Source organism: Chiloscyllium plagiosum, chromosome 20, assembly GCF_004010195.1.
Source record: "Chiloscyllium plagiosum isolate BGI_BamShark_2017 chromosome 20, ASM401019v2, whole genome shotgun sequence".
In the NCBI taxonomy this organism is placed as follows: domain Eukaryota; kingdom Metazoa; phylum Chordata; class Chondrichthyes; order Orectolobiformes; family Hemiscylliidae; genus Chiloscyllium; species Chiloscyllium plagiosum.
This window is the reverse complement of record NC_057729.1, coordinates 40,316,997-40,329,427: the sequence shown is the minus strand read 5'-3', so window position 1 is coordinate 40,329,427 and position 12,431 is coordinate 40,316,997. Positions and strand designations below refer to the sequence as shown.

The following is a 12,431-nucleotide window of genomic DNA, read 5'->3' as shown; positions in this document are numbered from 1 at the left end:
GTGTTGCTGAACAAAGAGACCTTGGAGTGCAGGTTCATAGCTCCTTGAAAGTGGTGTCGCAGGCAGATAGGATAGTGAAGAAGGCGTTTGCTATGCTTTCCTTTATTGGTCAGAGTATTGAGTACAGGAGTCGGGAAATCATGTTGCAGCTGTATAGGACATTGGTTAGGCCACTGTTGGAATATTGCGTGCAATTCTGGTCTCCTTCCTATCGGAAAGATGTTGTGAAACTTGAAAGGGTTCAGAAAAGATTTACAAGGATGTTGCCAGGGTTGGAGGATTTGAGCTATCGGGAGAGGCTGAACAGGTTGGGGCTGTTTTCCCTGGAGCATCGGAGGCTGAGGGGTGACCTTATAGAGGTTTACAAAATTATGAGGGGATGGATAGGGTAAATAGGCAAAGTTTTTTCCCTGGGGTCAGGGAGTCCAGAACGAGAGGGCATAGGTTTAGGGTGAGAGGGGAAGATATAAAAGATACCTAAGGGGCAATATTTTCACCCACAGGGTGGTACGTGTATGGAATGAGCTGCCAGAGGAAGTGGTGGAGGCTGGTACAATTGCAACATTTAAGAGGCATTTGGATGGGTGTATGAATAGGAAGGGTTTGGAAGGATATGGGCCGGGTGCTGGCAGGTGGGACTAGATTGGTTGGGATATCTGGTTGGCATGGACCAAAGGGTCTGCTTCCATGCTGTACATCTCTATGACTCTATGACTTTGGGATTCGCTTTAAGTTAGCTGCCAGTCTCTTTACAAAATGACTCTCGGCTTCTCATTTGCTTTCTCGCTTCTCTTCTGAATCTTCTGTGTTCAAACTGGTTCTCAGTTGTATTTTCTACGTGACAATACTCACAAGCACACCTTTTCTTGCTTATCTTAAATTCTGTCTCCTTCATCATCCAGTGAGCTCTGGATTTGCTTGTCCCAACTTTCTCTTTCAACAGAATGTACCCAAACCATGTTCAGGAATATTCACACTCGGTCCAGCCCTTCTTTGAGCCAGGTGTCTGTAGAAGCCACAAGAGCATACCCAAATGGCAATTTATGCCTGAAATTCACCAATCCTTTTTCCCATACTCTGTGCATTCACTTAAATGCACAGTATTACTGATTAAAATTTATTACATTCCCCTTTACTCTGACCCCACTTATTAACTTTTTAATCTCCTGTCCTTGGATGATCTATCTCACCCAGTATCCTTGATATTGTCTTTTGGTTTCCACATTCCTGCCAAGGTTTTTAAAATTCTCCCGAACTACACAAATGAAACAACCTACAAGGAATTATTCCAGAACTTGAGTATATTATCAAAGTTGAATCAAGATTCCTTGTTCCAATTTTAAAGAGAATAGAAGATATCTCCCAAGGGTTTGTGAGCATTTAACTCTCAACCAATACCATTAGACATTTTTTCCTGGATACTTACCTCACTGTTGCTTGTGGAGCATTGTCGCATAAGACTGGATGCTGCTTTTCCCAAACTATATGATCAATTACATCATTGACAACACATGAAAACTATTTATTTGGCTGTGAAGTATTTTGTAATGTCCTGAAATCAGGAAAGGTATCATATAAATTCTACTTCATTCTCTGACACCCAAATCTGTGACATCTGAGGTTATGAACAAGTATTAAATATGGAAACTGATCCATAACCTATTTCAGTTTCAAGTTATAACACAGTTGAAACAGATTTTGAAGAACTATTTACTTACCAGTTTTTCGGAGGACAGCCTCAGGGATTTTTTGTAGGTAGCTGTATTGCTCTGACAAGGTGAATCTCGACATTTAGAACCTGGCTTTGGACGGTCCTTGATGGTATTGAAGTCATCATCGCTAGAAGTCAACTCTTCCTTAGATCTGTTCATAGATCAATGATCAAGCAATAAAAATATTCAAAAAAAAACAGCTGTTATGGTTTGAATTTTAAACAGCCTTTTTATAATTTTAAGTTTCGAATTTATTGTTTTGGACTTCCCCATTCGAGGAACAAGTTTCTATCTAGTCTGTGAAATCCTTTTCTGTCTTTAAATACCAACTAGTTCAAGCACCTGAACTCAAAGATTGCAAGCTAAGGTTTGGTAACCTGCAAACTTGATTATAGGACATCCAATTCCTCGCCAAGAGCAAGAAAAAACATGCCAAAAATCCAAGAACCCAAGACAGATCCCTGGCCCTTTCAGATGTCCCAAAAGAACATAAAGATTTCGCAATCAAAATATGGCTACAAATCATTTCCATTTTGACTCGCTTCAGCTTCATGCTTCGAATTGACTGCTCATAATCATTAGCGTTTAACCTACCCAGATACCTGGTGCCATTTTGGGATGTAATTTATGTACTGACATAAACTGGTTTCCAACTGTTAGTCCTCTTGTGCAATAGGTCTGCTATTAGTGATTCATCTCCTGACTCCTCAAGGCTTTTTCACTACCTACAATACTCACTACATCACCTACATAGATGTATCTGCAATAATTATCAAGAAATTCAAGAACATTTAAGATTACCATTCAAATCAGAGCACAATATCCACATCTTTCACCACAGGCTCGTTGTGGCTATAGCATGTACAATATACAGAATATCACAACGTATCTGAATAGCACCTCAGTTCAATGTTCTCTAACACCAAGGACAAGTACAGCAGTATCATGGGTACTCTACTTCCCTCAAATTCATCCGTTGTCTTAAAATGAACATTAACAGACATCCTTTCACTGACATAAGGTTAAAGCTGAAGCCCATGATGGAAGCGCGATCACCATAAGTAATGGAGCAGATAAACTCAGCATTGTCTTTTCATTAGGAATAGACCACAGATCACAGAATAAGTTTGTTTTAATTGCTGGTGTTACATTTCGACACAAGATGTTTTCATTTCCCTGATAGCATAACTAACCAGTAACATTTAGATATTGATTTCTACTCCACATATAGCGTGTAATCATTGGCACTTAGAAACAAATGATTCAGTGAGTGTTAGGTAAGAAGCTTATTTTAGCAGAGCTTTTGGAATAGCTGTAAAAAAAAACGTTAATGTTTGAATATTACCTGCAACCTTCAAGTAAGCTAACTTGTTTATTTTCACTTCTTTCATTCTGTCCTTCACCTTTTTTGATACTGGATTCTGGCTAAAAACAAAGACACGGTATCAAGACTCTGTACAAGCCCCAAGCTAAGATGGCAACATCAAAACCACTACAAAGGCCATGTCCGCTAAAGTTTAGTCTTTACCATGAATGTATCTTATAAGATGCAACCCCACATCACATACAACATTTCATAGGAAAGATCTCTTTATTATGCATATCTTTCTTATAGTGCATTTACAATCGTTGCGGACAGATTCATTCTCTAATGAACTCTAATAATGAGCATCCAGTTGTCATTATTAGTTGCCCACAGGAGCTGCATGATTTCAGAGTAAGTGTAAATCAGACATAAATATAATTTGACTACAAACAGATGCCCACAGAATACTACTACCCTAATCATTAAATGTTACTTCTGTCTGGTTTGTTGTTGCTTCATTATTATTTTTTAAAGAAGTGATAAAACAAAGACACAGAAAGAAGAAAGCGTACCTCCTTTACTGTAGAGTTCTTTCTGCGCCAGGAGAACCACCACCCACCAGTCTTTTTTGGCATCTTTTCCTTTACCAACTTATCTACAGTAGCCTAAGATGAATAGGAACAATGATTCAAGGATCAACTTGCAAGAAGGTGGTTATGCATCTTCAAAGTCAAGCCACATTAAGCTTTGATACTTCTCCCCAGAAACATGTCGTCCTAATCTTATGATACATCAGGGTTTTATTGTACTACAGTAATGACTATTTGCATTTTAAATTTAAATCTGAAATCTACAATATTTATTATATCCACTTGTATACAAGTTACTTAAAACTTCTCAGGGAAAAGTGAAGCACACCATATAAGTTGGCTTGAGAACTGTATCTGAAGTCACATTATAGAAATACTCAATAGTTTATGAAGTGAGCAAACACAATACCAAATAGCACTGCTGGTTTAAAAATTGTTTTAAAAATACTGATTGACCAGTTCAACCCGAAATGCCAATTTGTTTTTGCCATAGATACTCCCTGATTGGCTGAGTGATTCCAGTAGGTAAAAACAAGGACTGCAGATGCTGGAAAGCAGAGTCTGGATTAGAGTGGTGCTGGAAAAGCATAGCAGGTCAGGCAGCAGAGGAGCAGGAAAATCGACATTTCGGGCAAAAGCCCATCATGACAACTGGTGGAATTCAATGAATAAGTCGAGAATAAAAAGCTGATCTCAGTATTGGTGACTGTTGAACTATCACTGACCTTTGGAGGCCATTGGCTTTCAGAGAAGGACTTGACTCCAGAATACTTGTGACTCCAAGCCCAGAGCAAGGTGGTTGACTTTGAAGTGCCCTCAAACTACCTAGCAAACCACTGAAGGGAATTAGGAATGGGCAATAAATGCTGGCCTTGCCAGTGACGCCCACGTTCTGAGAAAGACGAAAGAAGTGTTCCACTGCTGAGTCATGGAGAGTTGAATAAAACCCAGGATTGGTCTCAGATTATGCCGAAATAGCTCGTCTCAGCCAATATAAGAAAAATCGAGAGAGGAACAAAAAAATCAGCATAGCTACTTGATCAATAACCAGTAGCTGCTGTTGTCATTGCAGATAGTTATAGAAAGAAAAGACAGTAGAGCTGTTAGCTCTTTTAGAGCCAGACGAAATATATTTTAGAATTGGTGCTGTCTCAGGACTAGAAGGGCAAGAAATAATTATTTTACTGGGTGGAAGTTTTGAAATAAGTATGAAAATAGAAATAAGTGAATATGACTTGACAGCTATAATAGAGATGTAGTAGCAGGATAACAAAGACTAAGAATCAATATTCAAGGTAATTTAACATTCCAGTAAAATCAGCAAAAGGAAAAGGAGGTGAGGTAACACCATTAATAAAGGATAGTGTCAGTGCAGTACAGAGTAATGCTATAGATAGAATAGATTGAGATGTAGAATCAGTTTGTTGGAAATAAGGAATAGCAAGGGAAAGAAGTCACTCATGGGAGTCGCCTTACTGTTGGACAAAGTATAAATCAGCAAATAATTGAATTGTCCAAGTAGGATACTACAACTGGCATGGATGATATTAAGGAGAAAAGGAGCAACACATTTTCAGCTCTGATCTCCAGCATCTGCAGACCTCATTTTCTCCTTAATATCATCCATGCCAGTTTTTTTTTTTAGTAATCTAATCTAATCTAAAAAAAAACTGGCATGGATGATATTAAGGAGAAAATGAGGTCTGCAGATGCTGGAGATCAGAGCTGAAAATGTGTTGCTGGAAAAGCGCAGAAGGTCAGGCAGCATCCAGGGAACAGGAGAATCGACGTTTCGGGCATTCCTGAAGAAGGGCTTATGCCCGAAACGTCGATTCTCCTGTTCCCTGGATGCTGCCTGACATGCTGCGCTTTTCCAGCAACACATTTTCAGCAGCGAATGGATGATATTAACCTGAATAATGACTAGATAAACCAGATGGACAAGGGTGACATAGAATATGCATCAGGGATTATTTCACAGAGCAGTACATTGCAAACTTACTGGGAATAAGCTAAAGATCTAGTAATATGTAACGAGACAGGATTAATAGATCTCATAGTTAAGGATCTTCTGGAAGGCAGCAATCACAACATGGCAGAATTTTATATTTAGTTAGAGGGCGAGCAATTTAGGTCTCAAACCAATATCGTCACCTTAAATAAGGATAACTACAATGGTGTGAAGTAAGTGTTGTCTAAAGTGAACTTGGAAAAGAGAGTCAAAAGTCACATGTCAACAAGTTAGAGTCAAACAGATTTATTGGAAATCACAAGTTTTCAGAGCGCTGTCCCTTCGTCAGGTGAAGTGACGAAGGGGCAGCGCTCTGAAAGTTTGTGATTTCAAATAAACCTGTTGGACCATAACCTGGCGTTGTGTGACTTCTGATCCTGTCCACCCCAGTCCAACACTGGCACCTCCACATCATGGGAAGATAGACTAAGGAGGAGGTCAGTAGCAGATACTTAAGCACATATTTCATAATGCCTAGCACACTTCCAGTCAAAAGGAGGACTCAATGAGAAAGATGAACCATCCATGGTTAACAAAAGTGATCAAGGAAAATATCCAATCACAAACGAAAGCAAAAAAAGTGAAAAGTAGTAGTAGGCCAGAAGATTGTGAATTTGTTTAAGCACCAGCAGTGAATGACTGTAAGAGCTAATAAATAGGGATAAAATTGATTAGGAAAATAACTTAGCAAGATATATAATACAAACAGCAACAGCTTCTACAAACATAAACAAATAGGAGCTAAAATGAGTGTGGGACCCTTACAGGATGAAACTGGAGAATTGATAACAGGGAAATAGTGAAATGGCAGATAATTTAAACGAATATGTAGTATCGGTTTTCACAGTAGAGGATGCGATAAACATCCCAAAGATTAGAAAGCAAGTCTAATGGGAGAAAAGGACATGTAACACTCGCTATTACAGAGGACAAAGTATTTGAAGAACTAATGGGATCGAAGACAGATAAGTCGCCAGGACTGCATTCAAGGGTCTTAAAGGAAGAGGCTACATAAATAGTGGCAGCATTGATGGAAGCTTTCCAGAACTCACTGGATTCTGGAGAGTTCCAGCAGATTCGAAAGCAGTTAATGTGACGTTCCAGCTCAAGAAGGGTGGGAGGCAGAAAGCAGGAAAGTATACGTCAATTAGCCCAACATCTGTCATTGGGAAAACAACTGAGTTTATTTTAAGGAAGAAATAGCAAGATATTTCTTAATGCAATCAAACAAAATCAACATAGTTTTGTGAAAGAGAAATAATCCTTGACCAGTTTGCTAGAGATCATCGAAGGTATAACGAGCACAATAATGAAGGGGAGCTGGTAGACAGCATTGAGATTTCCAAACAGCATTCAATAAGGCACTACATAAAGGCTTTTGCATGAGATAGATATTGTATATTAAGCATTACTTGGCTCCAGAACAGGATTAAAGAATGCACAAACTCATCAATTATTGCAATGTAACAGGGAAGTTTTATTCCATGAATGTGCACTCTGAACAAGCAGAAGACAAGTCTGAGCAAGCCCACGAACATGACGAATGACTCACCACTGATCAAGTGACTTGATTCTTAAATTGACATTGTCCCTGCCAAATATTTACCAACTGTAATACATAACAATAGGAGGTCATGGTATCAGGGATCATGTATTAGCACGAATGGAGGATTGGTTAACACACAGAAAAGAGAGTCGGAATTAAGGGGGCATTTTCAGGTTCAAAAGATGTGACTAGAGGAGGGTCACATGGATTAGCACGAGGGACTCAATTAGCTCATGATTTATATTAATTACTTGGAAGATGGAGCAGATGTAATGGATCCATATTTGCTGATGGTACAAAAATAGCTAGAAGGGCATGTCAGGTGAGGACATATGAAACCTGCAAGGGAATATTGATAGATCAGGACAAACGGCAAAAACTTGGCAATTGGAGTTTAATGTAGAAAAAGGAGAGGTCATGCATTTTCATAGAAAGAATCAAAAGGCAGTCTATTATTTAAGTGGAGTGATACTGCAAAACAGCAGAATATGGATGCTCTTGTGCATGAAACACTAAAAGTTAGCATGCACACCAACAAATGCTACTTTTGTCTTTATTGCTAAAGGTTGAAGTTTATAGCCAGGAAGTCTTGATGCAACTGTACAGGGTGTCGATGAAATCACACCTGAAATATAGTGTATAGTTTCAATCTCCATTTTTAAGAAAGGATATATTGACATTGGAGGCAGTTCAACAGAGATTCACTTGGTTGATTTCTAGGATAAAGCAGATGTCTTATTGAGAACAGCTAAGCAAGTTAGATTTTCATTCATCAGAATTCAGAAGAATAAGAAGTTGAAAAATACAAGATTTTGAGGAGGCTTGACAGGGTAGACATTGAGAAGATATTTCCACTAGTGGGATAATTTCAAAGTACAGACAGTTACAGAATAAGAGGACACTCATTTAACGCTAAGAATCAAAGGAATTTCTGCTCTCAGAGGATGCTGAATGGCTGGAATTCCCCACACAAAGTGTGGCGTAGGCTAGGTCACTGAAAGTATTAAAAGAGGTCAACAGACTTTTAAAATATTAATGAGTTAACAGCTACAAGGAACAGGCACCAAAGAGAAATTGAGGCTTGGAGCACATCAGCCATGATCTTATAGTATGATGGGGCAGGTTTAAGGGACAGAATGGCCAACTCCTGCTGCTATTTCCTAAAATCTTGTCTAAATCATTTTGTATGTTCTAACCCTTTGATAAATCAATACATCTCATCAATTGTACAATAACTACCTTAGGTAAATTCTTCTGAAAAACTTGAATGCAGAGAATCATGGGTGCAGCGACTGCCCAGTTATAATATCTATGAAAAACAAAATATCCAGGGTTTTCACACCAGTGCAAAGAAATCAACATTTTAAAAAAATTTGCACGATATCATTCAATTTGAAATAATGGTTCATTTTATCTATGAATTTTGCATTCTTTCTACTTCAAAGTTAACTTGGATTGTGTACTATTTAAATATAATTTAATTTTGTAAGGACCATTATAAAGAATGTCTTTCCTTCCTGCCAAACACAGCTTCTCTGTTCCATACTGAATGAAGATTCTAGCTGCTAGTTCACACATTTCACAATTAATGCAGTTTTTTTTAATGTCAGTACCAGCTCTCTCTCTCTCTCTCTCTCATCAAGAGCTGGAATACAGAACATGTGCTGTGGGCATAACAATAACTCCAACAGAAAACTCAGTTGACTATTTTGAATTCTTTATATTATTAAATAGTTGTTCCATGAATTCAAGACTTTTTGTGAGGGCAACTGTGAAAATAAAATTAAGTAACAAGCACTTGATCTCATCTGTTCAGATTCATAAGTGATGGATGAGGTTGCTGCCTTCCATTTACTATTGCCCAAATTAGCCCAACATGCACATAAAGTGATACAATTAAATAAGCGGAACTAACTAAAACTGAAAAGCCACAATATTAAAAAAACTATTCAAGAAACTTAAATCAGAACAAAATAAGGGGAAACAAAAAAAAATCAAAAAGTAGATCTGCAAATAACCAGAATAGCAGAACTTTTACAAAAAAGGACAACAATCAAGAAATACTGGATACAGGTCATTCAACATCTGCAAAGAACAAAAGCAGGTTTGAATGTAATCCTTCTCTGTTCCCAACTGCTTACTGATTTGCTGTGAATGGCCAGCATTGTTTGGTTTCTTTCTGATTTGCAGAAGTTGCAAAGAATTTTTTTAAACGTATATTAAAATCAGGACAGAATGCAGTTGCATTAATAAATTTAACTATTTTAACCAATTTACAAACTTTGAGAAGACAACTATTTTGAGAAGACAAAGACATAGAATGAAAAGTACTTAAGCACTCAGTAACCCGTATAACAACATACATTGCTACAAGCTTATGAACTTACTTTTTATTGATTCCAATAACCAAATTTGGATCATCAATAATTCCAGGATTTTCAACTAGATCCTGGTACGTGACCATGTGTTGCTCAAATTTCCCTGTAGCATAAACAATAAACAAACATTTTAAGAGTCTCAGCTGAGAACGACTTTACCACCATACAAAGAATTTCGCATTGAACAAACAGAACTGCAACTGATCAGCAAATACATAAACATGTAACAAAATCACTCAGTGTAGTTTCAGCAAAAGAAAAATAAATCATTGTGATTTATTATTTTGGTGATGCTTCATTTACCATTGTTTTCCTGATGGTCAACCTATTGTTACAGCCAAGTGGGTAAATAGACAAGCTATTTTCCCCAGAGGTGGGGAGTCCAGAACTAGAGGGCATAGGTTTAAGGTGAGAGGGAAAAGATTTAATCGGGACCGAAGGGGCAACCTTTTCAAACAGAAGATGGTGTGTGTATGGGATGAGCTGCCAGAGGAAGTGGTGGGGGCAGGTACAATTACAACATGTAAAAGGATATATGGGTGGATGGATATATGAATAGAAAGGGTTTAGAGGGATATGAGCCAAGTGTTGACAAATGGGACTGGATTGTTTTTGAATATCTGGTCAGCATGGACAAGTTGGACCATAGGGCCTGTTTCCGTGCGGTACATCTCTATGTCTCTAAGTGGGAAATGGTGAAATGCCTTTTTCCACCTCGCAGCTGACAATGTCATGTATTTTAAATAAATTGCTTGTCATCTTAGGATTTTTAACTCAAGTCTTGTAACTGTAAGTGACACAGAGGCAGGTTTTATTTTAAGTTCTAAAAAATTAGTGTTTATTGCCCTTAACAGCTGTTAGATTTAAAAGGAAGAGCTTCAATTGGCTCACAAATGCTCCCAAAAGACTCAGTTCCACAAAGTAGTAGGCTACATGGAGGGTAATTTAAATTGTTTTAAGAGTTTCCATAAAAAAAGCAATCCAATACAAATCTTCTAAGTTGATGCGTTGGATGGTTTCAAACCTCAGTGACTTGTTTTTGCTGACCCCACGTAAAGATAATTTAAAATCTGGGCACATGATCTTGGCCTTCCTCTGAAGGCACCAGTTCTATGTTTTAGGTTGAAGACACTGCCTTCACTGTTTGGCTTGTTAGATAGAGAGAGAGTATCTGGCTGTTGAAGGTAGAGAGAGATCCACAAGTTTCCTCCTAGCCATTGATAGTGTGTATGACTCAAATAAAGCAACATTTTTTTTTTAAAAACAAAGGTTAGCTCGCTATTCATTTATAAAAATGGTAACAAAGCACGCTGAAAAATCCTCATTCCAGATCCACTGTGTGCCGTAATCAAATTAACTGGATCACTCATTGCAGCCAAGGTTCCATTTCCAAATTATTCCAGTGAAGGCTTGATCCGCACACACCTGAATAAACAGGTCACATCTAATTGTCTCCCTGAAATTCATATGATGGAATACTTTCACTTGCCCTGGTAAGCTACTTGCAGACAATGTAATTAATTTCTGACATCTTCACTTCATAAATTAAAAAGCTATACAAATGTTAAAAGTATCTTGTGTTTCAATCCACACAAATAGTAATTTTGATACAAACATATTTTTATAATAATATTGATAACAAAACATTCAATTCTCTCATGTCAAAATGATTAAAAGAGCTCCAAGTCAGGAGGAGGGAACTTGAAGGTGTTGATGTTTCCATCCATCTACTGTTCTCCTCTTTGATAGAAGAGGTCACGGATTTGGAAAGTGCTCAGTTACAAATTTGAGAAGTGCTATCAAAGAAGTATTGGGCAAGCTGTTGCAGTGCACTGATACTGTTTGCCCAGAGTGAGGCAAGTGAACATTTCAAGAAGTTAAATATGAATGCAAATGCTTCTGTTTTGTCATCTGCACTGATGTAGTAGGCTCCCCCAACTTGGGAAGATGAGAATATTTAGTTGCTTAGTTGTCCACCAGAGAACTGCAGAGTTTTGACCTAATCTGTTGGTAGTATGATAAATTATCTCTGATTAGCATGCACTATGTTGTTCAGCATGCATGTAGTTATAATAGTTTCACCATGTCGGCACCTCATTTTGCTGCTGCTGCTTCACATATACACTTGATGGTGATGGCCAAGTGAGGGTTGTGCTGGACTGTAAGATTACATACTGTGATTGAATATAGTTCTGTTACTGTTGCTGATAGCCCACAGTGCATTATAGATGTCCAGCTTTAGGCTACTAGAGCTGTTCTAAATTTGGATTGGTGGTGCTGGAAAAGCACAGCAGTTCAGGCAGCATCCGAGGAGCAGTAAAATCAACGTTTCGGGCAAAAGCCCTTCATCAGGAATACAGCTGAATCTGGTTTCCAGCATCTGCAGTCATTGTTTTTACCTAGCTCTTCTGAATTTACCTATCCCATTTAGCACAGTGGAAGCACCACACAACATGACAAATGGTACTATCAGGGTAAAGACAAAACATTGTCTCCACAAGAAATGTGTGGTGGTCACTGCTAAAACTATCATGCTCAAAGGTATCTGCAATAATGCAACACTCTTGGCAAATTTTACAGGGTCCAGAGCCAATACTGAATATTCCAAGAAAAATTCCTTACTGACTATATTCAATGTACTGGTGGGATGGGCCATACCCGCTGTTGTTGATGGAGGAGCCTAGAGCATTGGCAGCAAGGAGAAAGTGAGGACTGCAGATGCTGGAGATCAGAGCTGAAAATGTGTTCCTGAAGAAGGGCTCATGCCCGAAACGTCGATTCGCCTGCTCCTTGGATGCTGCCTGCCCTGCTGCACTTTTCCAGCAACACATTTTCAGCATTGGCAGCAAGGTCAGGTTTGGTGAGAATGATAATGTTAGGCTATTGCT

The 12,431-nt window shown here is 38.4% G+C and overlaps 1 protein-coding gene across 1 annotated transcript in view; it reads right to left on the bottom strand.

Annotated features, from left to right (window-relative positions):
* The window catches only part of LOC122559963 (phosphatidate phosphatase LPIN2-like), a 76,738-nt gene that overhangs the window by 17,953 nt on the left and 46,354 nt on the right, over positions 1-12,431 (bottom strand). The window contains exons 10-14 of the mRNA XM_043710072.1: positions 9,553-9,646; positions 8,405-8,474; positions 3,591-3,683; positions 3,058-3,137; positions 1,719-1,863 (exon numbers count right to left, since the gene is read on the bottom strand). Coding sequence (XP_043566007.1) covers positions 1,719-1,863; positions 3,058-3,137; positions 3,591-3,683; positions 8,405-8,474; positions 9,553-9,646 — 482 coding nt within the window. The remainder of the gene's footprint in view (positions 1-1,718; positions 1,864-3,057; positions 3,138-3,590; positions 3,684-8,404; positions 8,475-9,552; positions 9,647-12,431) is intronic.